Consider the following 19,143-nt stretch of genomic DNA (forward strand, 5'->3'; position numbering starts at 1 on the left):
GCCCCGCAGGGACCCCTGGCTATGGGGGGACCCCCGCCCTCCCGCCTGCCCACATTGGGCCCTGTCCAAGTTAGAGGGGCCGGAGCTGCGGGGGTGCCCTCCCCCAGAACCCTCCCCGACAGACCCAGCCCCTGAGGCCAAACGTACCACTGGGCATCGCCGTTCTCTGGCCTCTTCTCTACCCCAAGCCGCTCACACCCGCACTTCAAGGGCTGAGGATCCCACATCTGCCAAAGCCTGCCCAGCCCCTCTCATGCTGGAGAGGCGGTACCACAAGCCCCAGAGCCACACAGACCCGGGCCAGACCTTGTCCCTCCGCACTGGCCGTGTGACCGTGCCCAAGCCCCCTGCCCTTTCTGGGTCTCATCCGCTGCCTGCCCCGGCAACTGGGGCTCGTCCTCACCCCCCACCGTGGGCAAGTGGACTTAGCTGCCGCCTCTGAACACCCTCACGGCCTGATTTGGGGGGGCCTGGAGCAGAGAAGTAGTATCCCCAGGGGAGCCCGGGAAACAGCATTCATCCAAGGGGGCACAGGAAGAGGACAGTCAAGGCTGAAGGGAGCTGGTGGGTGCGGGGCCCTGGGGGACTCTGAGCACAGTGCACACAACACAGGTGAGCTTGAATCAAACCGTTTATTTCAGTTAAGGGCAGGCTCTGGCTCCCCGCCCCACCCATCAACAACCACCTCGGGTCGGGAGGAATAACCGAAGTCACAGAAGTGACCTTTGAGAGCTGAGGGGAGCTCGCAGGGTGGGGCAGTTCCGAGGGGTGCAGGCGGCTGCATGTGTGTTGAGGGCAGAGTCGGCGGGGCTTGGGTTTCCCCTGCTGATGGGTGGGCAAAGGCCTGTTTCTCCAAGCCCCCCACCCCAGGGAAGAGGACAGAGAGTGGAAGGGGTCTTGGCATCCCCCCTCCGCCAGGGGACCTGGGAGAACGCCTGGTGTCTGAGCTAACAGGGCTGGGGGCCCAAGCGTCAGTTGACCTTGGCCATCAGGGAGAGGGCCCCAGTGAGGCTCTAGGATTTCTAAGCCTGGAATGACAAAAAGTGCCAGAAGGCGGGGACGGTGTGGGCAGGACCCAGGACCAGCCTCAGGCAGGAAGCCCAGTGCCCTCTGAGGCCTGGTCTGTCTGGTCTGGAGATGCAGAGCCGCCCAGTGGCGCGCTGGTTAGATGTCACCTGGCCTCTCCATCAAGGGCTGGGTGGGTGGGATGGGGTGGCGGGGGGTGCCCAGCGGCCTCACGGTGACAGCAGCAGCTGAATGAGCTTCTGGAACTGTTCTCGGTGCTCATAAATATAGACCTCAGTCTCCCACAGGGCATTGACCAGCACTGTGTCGCTGACCTCATCCAGCATGATGTCAGTCCCCAGCTGAGGGTTCAATCTGTCCGGGTCAAGGAGGAGGGGGTCACCCCACGAGGCTCGGCTTGGGTTGGGGACGAGAGCTAGGACTGGGGAGGGCTTGGGGCACGGAGCGGCCGCGTGGGGAGAGGGGACATCCACCCCAAGGGCTGGGTGGGTTAGTTCACTGGGTCTGGCCAGGCCGGGACACGGGGCTGGGGCCTAGGAGCCGAAGCTGAGGCCTCACCTGAAGTACTGGATGCCGACCATCTCACACCAGGCCCGGGCCCGGTCCACGGCCCGCCCATCCGGATCCGTGCACTGGCAAGAAGCAGTCTGTGTGAGCGTCCTACACAAGCTGTACCCACAGCGCCTGCCCAGGGACCCCCAGGTTCTAGTCTGGCTTAGCCACTCCTCGGCAGAGTCCCCCTGCCTGGGCCGCAGTGACTGTCCCAGCTGTGTCACACAGGGGCGCGGTCTGAGGTTTTCTCAGGTGGTTCAGCAGCCCCTGACCGGGGTCAGGGGGACAGGCTTTTGTCCGTCTGATATCCTGGGCTTCCGCACGGGGCTGTGTTTGAAGGGGGGCTGTGTTTGAAAGCCCCAGGTGTAGGTGGCCACTAAGGGTCCCTGCCAGAACTGAGAATGAATCAGGAACCCCCTCCCCTGGGCCGGCTAAAGAGGTGCAACGGAGCCTCCCTGACGCCCCGGGTCCCAGGGGGCTGAGATCCAGAGGGGAGAGGACACGGGGAGGGGCCCATACTCACACAGTCCACCACCATCTTGCCCAGTTCCTTGGCCCCGAAAACAGTCTTGGCCAGTTCCCAGGGGTTGCTGGGACGGAATACGTCCACACAGGTCACGGGCACCTGTGGGGACCTCCCTGTCCCCAGAGAGACCACGATGGAGAGCTTCTTCACCTTGCCTTCCTGGCCCTGTTGGGGACAGGACAGGGGTAGTTGGAGGGGATCTGCCCACCGGCGGACCCTTCCCCAGGTGGCAGAACCAGAGCCTGTGCTGTCCTCTCTTCTGCTCCCCAACAAGCTCCGCTTCCAACATGCTGGGCAACCTTGACAAGTCTCCCCGCCATCCAAGGTCCTCATCTGCAGTAGGAGGCGACTCAGACAGAGGATGACCCATGACCCTCCCCATCCAAATCTTTGAGCCCTTCCTCCTCCAAGGAAGCCTGCCCTGCCCGGTCTGGCCGCTAGAGGGCGCCTGCCTCTCGGACGGCCACCCCTGTTGTGTCACCGAGGGGCTGCGCCCTGGGCTTCCTGATGACCACAGTGAGAACCACAGCCGGCAACGATATGGCACACTAGGGGTCAGGCACCGTCCTAGACATTTTACACAAAAGCACACGGACGCCTCATGACAGTCCCCATGCCGGTACCACCCATCCCCCGTGCAGTGGCCGGAGCGAAGCACAGGCAGAGCCAGCGCCCAGACCCTGAGGCCATCTGGCTCCGAGGCCTGAGCCCACGTCTCAGCACCTCTGCTGGTAACACACGGGCCTAGCCCCGCCTCTGCGCTAAGGGCTAAGGCCCACTTCTGTTCCTCTGGGCCACGGACGCTGCACGGTCTCCTCCCTAGAGGTCTCCTCCACGGGCCCTTTGCAAGCCCCCAGGTCTCCCAGCACAGGCTATCCTCCTCCTGGGCTCCTGCGTGGTCCGCTATCTCAGCACCCCAAACCCCTGGAGGGGCGTATCCTTGTTTATAGATAGCCCTGCTTACACAGGGCAAGCGCGTGTCCCCAGGCTGGGCAGGGTAGCCAGCACCACGGCAGGCATGGACCACTCTGCCTGTTGCCCACTAGCCGCCCTTCACCACTCGGTGCAGATTGGGCCTCAGAATCCCTCTGATTAGCACAGAGCTCTGGGCAGACACGGCCCATCTGGTCTCCTAGGAGTCCGTCCTTAGTAAGATTTGCTGAAACAGGGGTGGCTACGGTGGACGGTCACGTCCAGCCCCTCTGACCCGCGGCGCTCTCACCTTGCGGATCATGTCCTGGTTGTACTCATGGATCTCGGTCATGGCGTCCAGCGTGGGATTGTTGGCCAGCAGCCCGCCGTCCAGGAAGCGCCCGTTGGGCCGGAAGTAGGTGGGGGCCGCCCCACTGCTCCGGGCAGCTCGCCACACCAGCTGCTCTGGGGGTGAGGGAAGAGGGTGGCCCAGTGGCACGAGGGACCGGTACAAACCCATGCAGTCCCAGGGTGCACGTGCCTGTGCGTGTGCGGGTCTGTAGGGAGAGGTGGAGAGGCTGGGGACTCTTCTGAAGCAGGACCCACAGGCCATGCTCTCTGGCCCCGCCGTCCCGGTGCAAGGCAGGGTGCAGCTGAGGACCTCCACGGGCCTCCTCCAGCCCGAGACTGGAGAGCGCCCCGGTGCGGCCTGCCCTCAGCCGATAAAGACTCAGGGCAGTGTGAGGGATGGTGGCGGGCCGGGGGTGCCCAGCAGGAAGCCTACGACTCCCACCCACCACCCCGCGGCCTCTCGGGCCGACTGTTTCCCACGGATGCAGCCAACACGGTTTTCACCTGAGGGCTGAGTCGGAGGCTTCAGGTTCATATTCTGGCTGAAACGAGGTTCCTGTACACACTCCGGAGCCTCGTAATTCCGGAAGAGGTGAAGCTCAGCAGGCTGCCGGTCAGACAGCGTCCCCGTCAGCATCACCCTGGAGAGACACGAAGGGCAAGACGGCTGAAGTCCCTGACTTACCCACCCCTGAAAACCCGCGTTGGCCGTCTGCGTCCGAATCACTGAAGGCCTTATCCTTGGACCCATCGGTCCTAGTCCCGGGAGTTCATCCTGAGACTTTCTCACGGACACACGCAAAGCTGTCAACAGCGGCATCGGTGGACAGAGTAAACCACTGGAAGCAGCTGAAAGGTCCACCGACGGGATGGGCCGATGCAGCGCGGCTCCCCTACTCTGTGGGGTCTGTGTCACTGCAGAACGACTGAGGAAGCACTTGATGCGCTGATAGGCCGTGAGCATCAAGGTTGACAGTTAAGTGCGAAAAGTAAGGGTTAGACCGGTGCGCGTCCTATGCCACCATTGATTTGAAAACAAAACCCCCAAAATTGATGTGCCTATTGGCTTGGTCAGAAGGACCCATGAGCGGAACCTAGGAGCGATGAGCTGCCTCTAGGGCAGGGGACAGCTCGGTGGCTACAGCTCACAGACAGCAGTGGGAGGAGACTTCTCACCGTGTCACCTTTGATAACCTCTTCAACGTTCCACCGTGTGAGTCTATAATCTATTAAAGAAGACTCTTACTTGTCTCAGACGAGACAAGCATCCTTAAATAGTGCAGGGAGTGCGGACTGGCATAGCCCCCTGGGAAGCTAATGTGTACTAAGATCTGACAAATATCCTGGCTCTTTGATCTGAGAATTCCATTTTGGAAAATCTATCCCAAAGGAATAATCTGAGCTACAGTAAGAGCTTCTTGCAAAAAGCTACTGGTTGCAGTGTAATGATTACAGTAAAAAATGGTCCGGTCTGAGGCACCTGGCTGGCTCAGCCGGAGGACCGTGCAGCTTTTGATCTCAGGGTCATGAGTTCGAGCCCCATGTTGGGCATAGTGATTCCTAAAAAAAATAAATAAATAAACTTGGGCGCCTGGGTGGCTCAGTCGGTTGAGCGTCCGACTTCGGCTCAGGTCATAATCTCACAGTCAGTGAGTTCGAGCCCCGTATCGGGCTCTGTGCTGATGGCTCGGAGCCTGGAGCCTGCTTCCGATTCTGTGTCTCCCTCTCTCTCTGCCCCTTCCCTGCTCATGCTCTGTCTCTCTCTGTCTCAAAAATAAATAAAAACATTAAGAAAAAAAATTAAAAAAAATAAACTTAAAAAAAATAAACAGTAGCAAGAGAAGGGGTAAGTAAATGTTTTGCACCCACTCCAAATCGTGCCAGCCGACTAACAAAGAAATACGTTTGTTATGCTGTAAAAACAACACCACCACCACACAGGAAAGGGAACAAAAACTCTGCCTCTGCATAGGAAAAATATACTAGTTTTTCATTTCTGGGAATACTGTGGAAAGCTTATTTGAACAACCTCCCCACTGAACAAAAAGTGAAATGCTAGAAAAATTACTTTTAAAAATCCCCTTAGGGGTTCCTGGGTGGCTCAGTCGGCTGAGCATCTGACTTCGACTCAGGTCATGATCTTGCCGCTCCCGGGTTCAAGCCCTGCATTGGGCTGTCTGTTGTCAGCACGGAGCCCACTTTAGATCCTCTGTCCCTGTCTCTCTGTCCCTCCCCATGCTCTCTCTCTCAAAAATAAACATTAAAAAAAAAAGAGTAAAAATAAAACACAGGAGACCTGACAAGACAGAAAGGAAATACCAGGGTAAGCTCTGAGGATAAGCAAAAATCCAGAGAGGTAAGTGAAGCATAGACCTAGGTTTGACCTGAGGCAGATACCAAACTCAGTACATTTGAGTTTCAGTTTTGATGGCTTCATGGGACTTGGGAGACAAAAGTCAAAGCCCAGGGCCCACCAAAATTTCAGGGTCTAATGGGAGACCCCCACATTAGGCTGGGACCCCAAAGGACTATGCTCTTGGGTAGGGGTGAGCCAGAAATAAATCTGCCCCTTTCCCACCCCAGAGCCTGTGAAGAAAGTTGCTTTGGCATTGGATAAAAGAGAGAGAGAGAGAGAGAGAGAGAGAGAGAGAGAGAGAGAGAAATTCCTGAAAATGTATAACCACAAGCTAACCCTCCTGCAGATTTGTGGTCTAAATTCATATCACCTCGGGGAAGTCCCCAAACTTTATGTCAAGAATTTAGTTATAGTGGCATTAGATGGTAGGGTACCTAGTACCTGGAAGAGACAACACAAAACAATCTGGAGGGAGATACTTGCATTCTAGGCCTCATAGAATCTAGTCATATTATATTTCAACACTAAGGAACACCACACAGTAAAAAAGGGAGGGGAGGACACACAATGAAATAAAACATCATAAATGAAAACCAGTATAAACCAACATAAACAGTAAAATATACCTATAAAGACTGCAGATATTTGAGTCCTTGAACACAGATGATAAAACAGCTATGCCTACAATGTTTAAAAACATCAAAGGCAAGTGTGATAAAATCACCAAGAAATAGGAAACTATCAGTAATGACCCAGAAGAACTGAAGAAGAACCAAAGAGAACTTCTAGAATTAAAAAATAAAAAAGCAATAGAATTTTTTAAAATCAATGGATAGGTTAAATGGAAAATTAGATAAAGCTACAGAGAGAATTAGTGAATCGGAAAACAGGTAAGAAGAAATTGGGATGTAACACAGAGAGACAGAATGACAGAATATACAGGAGAAATTAATAGAAACAGAAGACAGAAAAGGTCTAGCACATGTTTAATTGTAGTTCCACAAGGAGAGGAGAGAGAAAATTAGGAAGAGGCAAGGGTTGAAGAGATAACAACTCAGGATTCCAGAACTGAAGAAAGGAAACAATCCAAAGATTCAAGCCTAATAAATACCATGCAGGTTAAACTGGAAGTAATTCATATCAGGCAGAAGGAAAGTGGTCACAGATGGAAGTTTGAGATGCAAGAAACACTGTAGAGCAAAGATGTAATACACACACACATATGCATACACACACACACACACACACACACACACACACACACACAGAGCCAATGGTGTGCAGAAGCCAGCTCATACTGGCTTGTAAGAACCTATTGCTAAATCCCACAAGGTAGTTATTAAATGGTTGGTAACTTGAAATTGGCCATGGTGGGAGTGTTCATGCCATGGGAATTAGCGAACACTATAAATCAGGACTTTTTCCTCCCAGAGATCTGGTTTACCAGCACACTACTGGGTAAGTCTAAAGGGTAAATCTAAATGAAAACCAACTTCAAAAGCTAATAATAATGTCTTGTGATGCTTAAAAAAAACAAGATGGAATTAAATTATTTTAAAATCCTTGATTATCTGAGGGGAGGGTAATGGTATCAATTAAATTTAGGCTTTCATAAGTAAAGTATTCACTAACAAAAAAAGAAATGAGTTCACAAACTTGAAACTATGGGGGGGGGGAGGAATATAAAGATCAAAATTATTCAGCAATTCTAAAAGAAGGTAAGAAAGAGAAAAGAAATGGAGAACAAAATAGGATGGCACATATCATCCCAAATATATCAGTAATCATATAAATAAAAATGGACCAGCCATATAAACTGTTAGATTAACCACATGAACTTTCTGATAGTCAAATCAATCAACTAAATCAGACTTAACTAGTTGACTTAAATCAATATATTACTATGCATTTAAAGCCTATAAATGGACTAAACGCTCTAGATAAGAACAAAGAGTAAAAGATTACAAGTAAAAGTACAAAAGATATCTCTAAAACAGAAGGATTCAAAGAAGTTTGAATTAGAGGGCAAGTACAGATCTACCACACAAATATAACCAAAGAAAGCTGATGTCACTGTATTAGTATCAGGACAAAACAGGCTTTAAAGCAAAAAGCATTCCTAGAGGTAAAGAGAGCTGCTTCATAATAATAAAAGATCCCAGTCACTAGAAAAATACACAAAAATTTAAATATACATGCACTTAATAGCATTGTGTCAAAATATTAAAAGAAAAATTGACAGCACTAAAGGGCAAAAGGGCAAGTTCCCAGAGTAGGAGATTTCAACATGTCTCTCTCAATAATTGATAAAAGAAGTGGACAAAGAATTCTTAAGGATATGGCAGATTTGGACACTTATTTTATTTTATTATTATTATTTTTTTTATTTTAGAGAGAGAGTGCACATGTGAGTGGGAAAGAGGGGCAGAGGGAGAGAGAAAGAGAATCTTTTTTTAATGTTTATTTATTTTCGAGACAGAGAGAGACAGAGCATGAACAGGGGAGAGTCAGAGAGAGAGGGAGACACAGAATCCGAAGCAGGCTCCAGGCTCTGAGCTGTCAGCACAGAGCCCGATGCGGGGCTCGAACTCACAGACCGCGAGATCATGACCTGAGCCGAAGTCGGACGCTCAACCGACTGAGCCACCCAGGTGCCCCAAGAGAGAGAATCTTAAACAGGCTCCATGCTCAGTGTGGAGTCTGACACAGGGACTGATCCCACAACCCTGGGATCATGACCTGAGCCAAAATCAAGAGTCAGACACTCAATCAACTGAGCTACCCAGACACCCCTGGAAATTTTCAGCAACATTTCTAGCCGATATGACTTGATCGATTTGTGCAGTACTTGGTGCCCAATGCAGAATCCGTATTCTTTCAAATTAGACGTGGGACATTTATAAGAACTGACTGTACAAGTAAGTCCACAAACCAAGTCTCCACACATTTTGAAAGACTAAAATCATACAGAGCGTGTCCTCTGGCCACAAAGCAAGTAATAACAAAACTACAACTGGAGAATTCCCTAAGTTTAGAAATTGAGACATGTAGTTTTAAGAACAGAAGGTTAAAAATCAAGGGGTTAAAAAATAACACTGAAATAAAACCAAAGAGAGTGCAAGGAATAAAAATAAAAGCAGAAATAAATGAAACGAAAAAGCACACACAAGAGAGAACCAATAAATATCCAAGAATTGGTTTTTCTGACGGACCAGTCCAATGGAAAAGCCTGTGACAGAACTGGTAAATTCTAGAGAAGGTGTACATAATTGGGACTGAAGGGCCCATCACAGCAGATGCTGCAGACATTAAAAAGATAATAAGAGAATATTCTAAACAACTCTAGGCCAATGAATTTGAAGATCTGATGAAATGGACATATTCCCAGAAAAACATAACCAAAACCAACTCAAGAAGACATTCAGAAATTCTACCACTAAAGAAATTAATCCCATCATCAAATATCCTCCCTGAAGCAAACTCCAGGCCTTGGTGACTTCCCTGGCAAATTCTACCAAATACTCAAGGAAGAATGAAGTCTTTCTTAGACCAACTTCTCCAGAAAATAGAAAATGAGAAACACTCCCTCAAAAGCAAAACCCAGCAGCCCCCAAATGGGAAAACACAGGTCCCGCTCACTCATGAACATGGGATGCAAAATCTAAACAAAATATTATTAGCCAACGGAGCCCCCCAGAATTCTCTCTGTCCAAGGCACCAGGCATTGAGAGCGGGATCTAGGAAGGGTACCTGTACACCCCTGTGGATAGCAGCGTTATCCACAATACTCAAAAGATGCAAACAACCCAAAAGGCCATCGACAGATGAATGGATAAACACAGTGTGGTGTATCCAGACAGCGGCGTGTTATTCGGTCTTAGAAAGGAAGGAAACTCTGACACGCGCTACAACACGGATGAAACTCCAGGATGTTATGCTCCCTGAAAGGGGTCAGCTGCAAAAGGACAAATATTGTACGGTCCCCTTACAGGAGATCCCTAGAGTCATCAAAATCATAGAGGCAGAAAGTTGAACGGCGGTTGCCACGGATGGGGGGAGAGGCCAATGGAGAGGTGTTTAACGGGAACAGAGTTTCAGTTTTGCGGGATTAGAAAGTCTGGGAGGCCAGCTGCATACCAGTGTGAGGCTGCTGGACACTTAGTCAACTGTACCTCGGACGGTTCAGATGACACGTTTTATGTCATGTATATTTTACCACAATTCAACACTGTAAAATAAATACGCGGTATCCCTAAAAATGGGTAATTTACAGTAGCACAAAACACATGAAGTACCTGAAACAGATACAAACACCCCACGTGCTAGATCTCGACAGAGAAAATTATAAAACCACGTGGAGAAACTTCAAACAAGCGGAACGCTTTCCTATATCCTCTGAATGGAAGGTTCCGCGTTTTCAGATGTCATTTCTCCCCCCACCCCAGATAAACGTACAGATTCAATGTGCTCGAAATCAAAATCCCAGTAGGAGTTGATATTCTGTAGAATTTGACGATCGGATGCTACCATTTCCGAAAGCACAAAGCAACCCTTGAACCGCACATTGTGACTTTTTTCCTCCTCCTGGAAACCCCACGAGGCAGGTCTACATTATTTCTATTTTTGAGAAGAAACTTCAGGGCATTTGCTCTTCTTCTTCTTCTTTTTTAGTTTTATTTACTTATTTTGAGGGAGAGAGAGTGGGGAAAGGGCAGAGAGAGAGAGGGAGAGAAAGAATCCCAAGCAGGCTCCGCGCTGTCAGCAAAGAACCCGACGTGGGGCTCGATCTCACGTATGTGAGATCATGACCTGAGCTGAAATCAAGAGTCAGATGCTTAACCAACTGAGCCACCCAGGAGCTCAAAGCACGCGCTCTTAACTACTTCTCTATGGTGTCTCTAAGAACAGTCATGATACCCTTGGGGACGGACAAGGTGGGAGGCCTTGCCCTCCCAGATACCGGGAAAGTTGAACAACGGGAAAGTCAGGGCATGGGCACAGGGACCCAGCCCACGGAACAGAACACAGAAACAACCAAGCAAGGACCCCCGAGCCACCTCTGTGGAAGCATGGCCTGCAGAAATGGAGGGAAAGACGGGCTTCTTCACAGGTGAGGCTGGGGAAACTGGTTGTTCATGTGGGAAACGTGAAATTGGGTCTCCCCTGATACAAAACCCAGTTCCAGGTTGATATAGCCCTAAACGTGAAAGGCAGATCTTGAGAGATTTCTGAGCTGACAAGAAAATCGCTCCCTGCCTCAAGGTTAAGGAAGGGTTCTTTTTTTTTTTTTTTTTTTTAATTTTCTTTAACATTTATTTATTTTTGAGACAGACAGAGAGCATGAACAGGGGAGGGTCAGAGAAAGAGGGAGACACAGAATCTGAAACAGGCTCCAGGCTCTGAGCTGTCAGCACAGAGCCGGATGCGGGGCTCGAACCCACGGACCGCGAGATCATGACCTGAGCCGAAGTTGGACGCTCAACCGACTGAGCCACCCAGGCGCCCCAAGGAAGGGTTCTTGAACAGACATAAAAAGCACTAGCCATAAAAAGAAAAACATTTATAAATTCTACCACCTTATGAACATCCATTCATCAGGGGCACCAGGGTGGCTCAGTTAAGCGTCCAACTCTTGATTTGGGCTCAGGTCATGATCTCGTGGTTTGTGAGTTTGACTCCTGCATCGGGCTCAGCCCTGGTCGCTCAGATTCTGCTTGAAATTCTCTCTCTCTCTCTCTCTCTCTCTCTCTCTCAGCCCCTCCCCTGCTCATGCTCTCCCTCTCTCTCTCAAAATAAACAAATAAACTTAAAAAAAAATCCATTCATCAACAAAACGCTGTAAAGAGAATGAAAGGTCAAGCCACAGAATGGGAGAAAAGATTTCAAATCTATATACAAGATTTCACATCTATATACCCATCAAACGACTAGTTTTTAGGATATAAATATCACTGGGACACCTAGGTGGCTCAGTCGGTTGAGTGTCCCACTCTTGATTTTGGCTCAGGTCATGATCCCAGGGTCACGGGATCGAGCCCCGCCATCAGGCTCCACACTGAGTGTGGAGCCTGCAATTCTTTCTCTTTCCTTTTGCCCCTCTCCCCTGCTCATGTTCTCTCTCTAAAATAAATCATTAAGAAGCTTCTTAACCCCTCAGGGATGTGGGTTTGAGTCCCACATTGGGAGTAGAGATTACTTAAAAATAGATAGATAGATACATACATACATAGAAGCCTCTTAACCCCCAAATCCCACAACCCCATTTTACCAAAAATAGGCAAAACATCTGAACAGGAACTTTACAAAAGAGGAACGCAAACAACCTCTAAACATATACAAACGTGTTCAATCTCCGCAGTAAATCAGGAAAATGAAAATTCAGGCCACATGGTGACACCACCTTTCACCCCCCCCCCACCCCGGATTTGTAAAGATAAAAACGTTTGATAACAACCAAACATAAACAAGAATGCGGAGCAACAGAAACTCCCAAACATGGCTTAATGAGAGAGAAAACAGAAACCGCACTTTGAAAAAAAGAGTTGGTCCGAATCTATGAGCTGAAGCCATGCATTTTCTGACAGGTGGAGACATGTACAGTCGTGGGTCAGAAATCAGGTCCGGAGGTGTTCACTGCAGGACTCCTCCCCAGAGGTCCAAAGTGGAAACAACCGAAATGTTGATGGAAGGTACTGGGAGAAGCAAACTGGGCATCGCCGTCCAGGGGAGTCCCCCACGGCAATGGAAATGAATGCAACACAGCTTCGCCCAGCAGCGGGGGCCACGCTGACAAAATGCGGCTTGGACGGAGGGAAGCGAGAACATCAAATGCGTCCGTCCAAGCCCAGAGACAGGCAAGACCGAAACCACGCTGCTCAGGGCTGCAGTCACAGGCGGTGAAATTGTACAGGAAATCCACATGACCGCAGTCAGGAGGACAGCGCCCCCAAGCGGCAGGGCAGGGGTTGTGATGGGGCTGGGGACGTGCTCAAAGGGCTTTTGGACTTGGCTGGTGGTTACGTGGGTGTTTGCTTTGTAATTATTCACTGAACTGGTTTATGTACTTTTCTAAATGTTCTATTTCACCATAAGAAAAAAGAGCAAAAATGTCTAGGATAAAATACATAAAAATGTTTTAAAAAGTTATCTTTGGGGAGCCTGAGTGGCTTAGTCGGTTAAGCGTCTGACTTCAGCTCAGGTCGTGATCTCACGGTTTGTGAGTTCGAGCCCCACTTCCGGCTCTGTACTGACGGCTCAGAGCCTGGAGCCTGCCTCGGATTCTGTGCCTCCCTCTCTCTCTGCCCCTCCCCTGCTCATGCTCTGTCTCTCTCTGTCTCAAAAATAAATAAAAACATTAAAAAAAAATTTTTTTAAAAACCAGTTATCTTTAAGGGGCGCCTGGGTGGCTCAGTCGGTTAACCACCCGACTCTTGGTTTTGGCTCAGGTCGTGATCTCACAGTTGGTGAGATCGAGCCCCACATCGGGCTCCGCGTTGACAGCACAGAGACTGCCTGGGATTTTCTCTCTCCCTCTCTCTCTCTCTCTGCCCCTCCTCTGCTCTGTCTCTCAAACTAAATAAGGTGTTTTTTTTTTTTAATTTTTTTTTAACGTTTATTTATTTTTGAGACAGAGAGAGACAGAGCATGAACTGGGGAGGGGCAGAGAGAGAGGGAGACACAGAATCCAAAATAGGCTCCAGGCTCTGAGCTGTCAGCACAGAGCCAGACACGGGGCTCGAACTCACGGACCGTGAGATCATGACCTGAGCCGAAGTCGGACGCTTAACGGACCAAGCCACCCAGGCGCCCCCTAAACAAGATTTAAAATAAATAAATAAACAAAATAAAACCAAAAATAGTTATCTTTTGGGTTTTACTGCGTGGATGAGATTTTCCTCCTTCTTACTTTCTGTATTTGCCAGATTTTCTTAAAAGACTAGGTACTATTCTTAAATGGAAAAAAAGAAAAAGAAAAAAGAAAAAAAGCTTTATTATGAAAAGAAATCCTCCCTAAATTTCTAGGGCCTTGCTGACATGTTACTTCCTCCAGGAAGCCCCCGTGACCACCTTGCCCGCAGGCCCCTCAGTTCGTTGTCTCTCTCTCTCTCTCTCTTTCTCTCTCTGACAGTCAGTCAGCTCATGAACACTTCTCAATGCCCTGCTCTGGGGCAGGCACTGTGCCAGATGCTGGGGGTACAGAGGAAACACACGGCCACGTTTCTGCCTCAGGGAGCTCTAGCCTGGCGGGGAGACAGGCAAGAAACAGACGAGAAAGTAATCCTGGGGTGGGGAGTATTACAAAGAAATAGCTGTGCTGCAGGCTTTTCTGGAACTCCTCAAGCACGGGAGGCCCTGCGTGGCTGTCACTTTTCAGGTCAGTTACCTCCCAACCAGCCTGCAAATGGCGCACCAGCCTTTCCGCCCGGTGGTTGCACCTTTCACCCCCCACCGCGCACATGCGATGCCTGGGGCAGAGCCCTGCTCAGCAAAAAGGTCCTGAGTGTATGGTGGACCAGACGCGACCCCCTCGGACCTGGGGTGAGGGTGTCCGCAATGTCCTCCAGAAGCCCCCGGTTCACTTGGGAAGAAGCATCTCGCCTCCCCGGCCCCTCAGCTTTAACCAGACCAGGACAGGGAGCCCTCGGCCCTGCGGGGGAACAGCCGAAGGGCTGCCTAGCCGGGGCCACGGCCACAGCGCTCCCGCTGAGGAGCCTTACTTGGGTTTCTTGACGTCGGTCATCTTGGTGTGCTCCCCAAACTCGCGCTTCAGGAACTCCTCCAGGGGCCCCGACTCGTAGGGCCGCGAGCCTCGGAACACCTCATCCTTCATGCGAAAGTACACGCTCCGCATGTAGGCCATGGACTTGCCTAGAACAAGATCGGGGAGACACGAGGGCCACGCCCTGACAGCCGCAGGACCACGGTGGCCGGCAGGGGATGGCAGGAGGGGACCGGACTGACTCAGGCACTACCCAGGCTTGGGCTCCTGGGCCTCTCCTGGGAAACTTCCCGCAGAGGCAGAAATCTCCTTCAGCAGCCCCGCGGCTCTGGGCCTAATTCTGTGTTCCCAACTTTGTATTATTTTCCTTAGAGAGGGCCCCGAGAGTGTAAGAGCTTGTAAATTGAATCTAGAACCACCTCATGTGGCTCAGAACAGAAGGGCCAGCCCTGTCCTGCGGGCCTCTGAGGACAGCCAGAAGGAGCAGGCCGCACCTGGGCTGTGCGCGCAGAGGGGTCTGCGGAGAGGAGGGGGTCTGCCCGTATGAGACTTCTCAAATCTCTCCCATAGCCCCTGGGAGTCTAAAGAAGGAAGTGACCCTTTCTGGAGGAGGCCAGAACCTCCGCCGCAGACCTCCTGCCCCACCGAGCAGAGGCAGATCTGAGATAGCTTTGCTCTCATGGAAGGCAGAACTGGAGACCAGAGAGGGGATGTGGGCCCCCTGACGCTAGCAGTTTACTGACTGATAATCCTCCTCGTCCCGGAGGAGCTCGATGGGACGCTGCTCTCAGCCACCGGCTGAGCAGGCTGCCCCATGTCCCTGACACTCTGAACTGCTGGCCCGTGGCCTCTTCACACAGTGAATACCCAGGTACCTGCGATTCCCCCAGGGGACTGGGGCTCCCTGAGCTGGAGCCTGCACCTGACCCACAGGCCCTGCCTGGGGGCAAGAAGGTCCTCTCCTGGTGCCTTCAAGACATGGGCGGGGTGGTGGTGGGGGGGGTGCCTGGAGAGCCTGGATTCCGCCAGGCACTGGGGCAAGGATGTCAGGTTAGGGATGCCAAGGCAGAGGACAATTGCCTGGGTGGTTGCTGGCTCTGGGAGGGCCCCCCACAGGCAGCCCAGCTTGAGTGGAGACAAGAACTACCCAGAAGCCTGTCTGGTATGCAGGGCGCTGCAGTGCAAGACCCTGTGGCCTTGGGAAGTGCTGGGCTGAGAGTCTAGGGAACCGTCCTAGCCCCAGTAACCCCATGGGTGGGCTATGTGACTTTGAGTCACCTCTCCCACCGGGGCCTCAACGTCTCTGGGGGTAAAATGCGACGTGCAGGCCGGGGCTCCGGCATTCTGTGGCCCTGTGGCTCCTCCTCCCTGAGACCATCCACCCTCAGGATGGTTTTCCTTATTTTCAGCAGGTTTTGAGGCCCTGAGGTGCCTGCCTCACAAGGCCTTGGGCAGGAGTGGTGGAGGCAATTGACATAAAAATGGTTCCTACACTGAAAGGCAACCAGTTCTGTCCCCCGTGGAGGGCAGGGCACCATGCCCCTAGCCTGCCTCCAAGCCCTTCTCTTTCGAGCCTCAGACCCCAACACCCTCACCCGCCCCACAAAGGGCTTACAGGCCTCCCCGTCCCCAGTGACTCTCTTTGCAAAGCTCTGAAAAGAAGCTGAGCCCAATTCGAGGGCAGATCCCAACCGCCCCCCCACACCCTGCCCCCACCGCCCCCGGGGCCGCCCTCACTGTGCAGAATGGCCAAGGCCAGGATGCCTCCAGTGCTGGTCCCCGCCACCCAGTCAAAGAGATCCTTGGTGGCGACGCCCGAGGCCTTCTCGATGGCAATGAGGAGCTGGATGATGACGAGGCCCTTCACGCCCCCTCCGTCCAGGCAGAGCAGGTGGTCGTGGCTGTGGTGGGGACAGCAGCGGGAGAGAAGAGGGCCCGTTAGAGCCCAGCTCCTTACGTGGGCCCGTGTCCCTGAGCATCTGTGACGGTGTGAGACAAGGCCCTGTGGAGCTCGTGCTACTGGGCTTTTAGGGGTGTGGGGGGGGGCGGGGGGCAGGTAGGGGGAGCGCCGTCAGTAAGGAAATAAACATATAGTATTTCAGGAGGGGGAAAGTGCAGGAACAATGAAGGGAGCGGCCAGGTGTCACCTCAGCAGACACCTGGGTCTGTCTCTCCCACTGGGTTTTGGTCGGGCCTAGATTCCCAGTCGGGGGCCTGACCGGAAGCAGGTGCCTGAGAAAAGTCTGTCTGAATTAAACGAGGCTGGGGGAAGGGCTCTCCTGCAGCCAGGAACGGTGGTGGAGAGGGAGGAGGGGGGCAGGGAGGAAGCACCATCTCTGTGCCAGGAGCCGCATGAATTCACTTAGATGTCCCACACCCCTTGGAGGCAGACGCTCCCTGCTACCCCTGTGCACGTCTGGGAAGGAGTGAAGCTCAGAGGTTAGGTGACCACCCAAAGTCACGAGATGGGGAAGCGATGTGGCCGGACCCAGACAGGGATGGGGGAAGGGGAGGGTCTGCTGACTCCTGAGTCACCTGCTGGGCAACACGACCCGACACGTCTCCCTCGGTCCTGCCGTGCCCAGCTCCCTGCCCTAAGGCTTCCACTGTCTGTGCTCAGACTAGGAAGTTTCCGTCTGGCCTCCTCATCCTTCCATCTCAGCGTAAATGTCACCGCCCGGAGAAGCCTGCTCTGATGCCATTAGCACCCTCCGGCTCAGCCGGCTCCTTCTCCACCCACTTTCTTGCTGTAGAGCCCTTCTCCCTCCCACAAGCGGGCGGTCTTCCCTCGTTCACTTTCTCCCCCAGTGGGTGGGACAGAAGCTTCCAAGAGCAGGGACTGCCCTGCTCCGCGCAGCGCCGCCTTTCCAGTGCACTCGGGAGGCGTCTGATGGACTAGCTGGTGAATGAAGGAGGCCCGGATGCCCCACCTCTAGGGTCCTTCTTCTGGACAAGCTGCCCAGCCCCGCAGCAAGCCCAGAGCGTGGCAGGGGATGCTGGGCCGTCACTGGAGGCCTGCAGGGCCCATGACCTGGGGGCCAGAGCAAAAACGCAAGAGACCCTTCTGAGGATGTGGGGCTTACAACGGAGACGTCAGCCCACAGGGAGCAAGGCTGAGCTACGAGGCTCGCAGCCTTTCGTGGGAAGGTCCCCACGGGGGTGTCCTGATTGTCGCCTCAGTCCCACCTCCAGGGAGAGTACTCAGGCTGCTGCAAACCATCTGAGTCCGGCTGGAGAATCTGCCTCCTCTGGTCTTACTAGTCGGGATGTTACCCTCCTCAGCCCCTGTGCAGGTGTGTGTGTGTGTGTGTGTGTGTGTGTGTGTGTGTGTGTGTGCGCACATGTGCGCGCACATGCAGGAAGTTCAGTGGGAGCAGAAAACTACAATGCTGATGCAGCAGGTGCACCCCCACGGGGCATGTTACAGGGTGGCCTTGGAAACAAGTAGGACTTACCAAGGGGAAGCCAACCCTTCAGGCAAGGGGAGGCAGAACCACTTGCCACTGCCTGGCCCTAGGAGCAGGGACTGTGTCTGCGGACTGAGAGCTTGCCCTGCGGGGGCCGGCACTACTGAGGCAGCCGGGAGAGTGCCTGCGGCAGCAGAAAGGGCAGGAACTCGGGAGACGGGGACTAGAGTCTTGCTCCGACACTCATGGTGTGAGCCTGAGCAAGGCACTTCGCCTCCCGGGGACTCAGGTTCTGTCTGCGCGAAACAAGGACCCTAATCCCTCCCTAGGAAAGCTGTTAGGGACGTGGGACAGTCGCAAACAGAGAACAAGAAAGCAACTCTATCACGGAAAGGAAGACAGAGCGCAGTCGAGCCCACGCACGTTTGTGCCAGGAACTTGCCGTGCTGGCAGGCACCGCTTCTGAGGCCCCAGGGACCGCCCTCAAGGACAAAGGCCTCTGCTCTTTGTGCCCATCACGCAGGCCTGCCTCCAAGAACGGGCCTGGACGTACAGCAGGTGCTCGGGAAGTCCGCCCGGCCCACCAGCTCTGTGGAGGGAAGCAGGGCAGGGGCCAGGATGGAGCCAGAGGGAAGGAGGCTCAGCATCGCAGTGGGGATGTGGGTGACCTTCCCCAACAAACAACACAAGGTCAGGAGGGACGGGACAGGCTTGCAGCCAGCTCTATCGTGTAACCCACAGCCTGCACGGTCCCTGATGAGAGAGCAGACCCAGGCTCTCCGAACACCCAGTCTCTTGGCTGTGAACTACAGAGGACACAAGCCACCTCATAGGGCTGTGGTATGCACTAAGCAGCCCTGAACCTGCTGGAGGGCACCAAACAGAGGCCTGGTGCATGTGGTCCCCCTCCCTCCCTCCCCCACTTACGTCCGCTTCTCGTCCCTCATGGAGCTCAGGATGAACGCCGGCTTCCGGGCCCGGGAGATATGCATGATGTCCTGCAGTTCTGCGAGGCACAGGGCAGAGTGGGCTGGGGCCACGCAGGTGCCAAGCCCCCCCCCCCCAATCCCACGGGCCCTGAGCAAATCTGGAGCTGAGCCCTCACCCTGCTGGCCCTAGGGGGCGCACCTTGCCCCCTGCCACCAGGAAGGGCCCTTTGTCCCAAGATACAGCTGGGCCAGAGGCCACGGGCCCCTTGGGGTGAAACGGGCTCGAGTGCAGAGGGTGGCCCCCTGCCCTGGGAAGCATCCCTCACCCCCGCCCGGCCACCTCCCAGACTCTCCGCGGTGCCTTC

The 19,143-nt window shown here is 53.0% G+C and overlaps 1 protein-coding gene across 7 annotated transcripts in view; it reads right to left on the reverse strand.

Moving 5' to 3' along the window:
• Positions 1-618: 618 nt before the first annotated feature.
• The window catches only part of PLA2G6 (phospholipase A2 group VI), a 60,389-nt gene continuing 41,864 nt past the window's right edge, over positions 619-19,143 (reverse strand). For 5 of the 7 annotated variants that reach the window (XM_047865760.1, XM_047865759.1, XM_047865762.1 and 2 more), the window contains 8 exons: positions 18,777-18,855; positions 16,180-16,343; positions 14,441-14,591; positions 3,872-4,008; positions 3,327-3,481; positions 2,102-2,269; positions 1,585-1,658; positions 619-1,380 (listed from right to left, as the gene is read on the reverse strand). In XM_047865760.1, coding sequence (XP_047721716.1) covers positions 1,236-1,380; positions 1,585-1,658; positions 2,102-2,269; positions 3,327-3,481; positions 3,872-4,008; positions 14,441-14,591; positions 16,180-16,343; positions 18,777-18,855 — 1,073 coding nt within the window. In that variant the 3' untranslated portion in view covers positions 619-1,235. Of the gene's footprint in view, positions 1,381-1,584; positions 1,659-2,101; positions 2,270-3,326; positions 3,574-3,871; positions 4,009-14,440; positions 14,592-16,179; positions 16,344-18,776; positions 18,856-19,143 lie in introns of those variants that run through there. The other 2 variants (XM_047865763.1, XM_047865764.1) reach the window with 2 other exon arrangements.

This window comes from Prionailurus viverrinus, chromosome B4 (assembly GCF_022837055.1).
Source record: "Prionailurus viverrinus isolate Anna chromosome B4, UM_Priviv_1.0, whole genome shotgun sequence".
Classification (NCBI taxonomy): domain Eukaryota; kingdom Metazoa; phylum Chordata; class Mammalia; order Carnivora; family Felidae; genus Prionailurus; species Prionailurus viverrinus.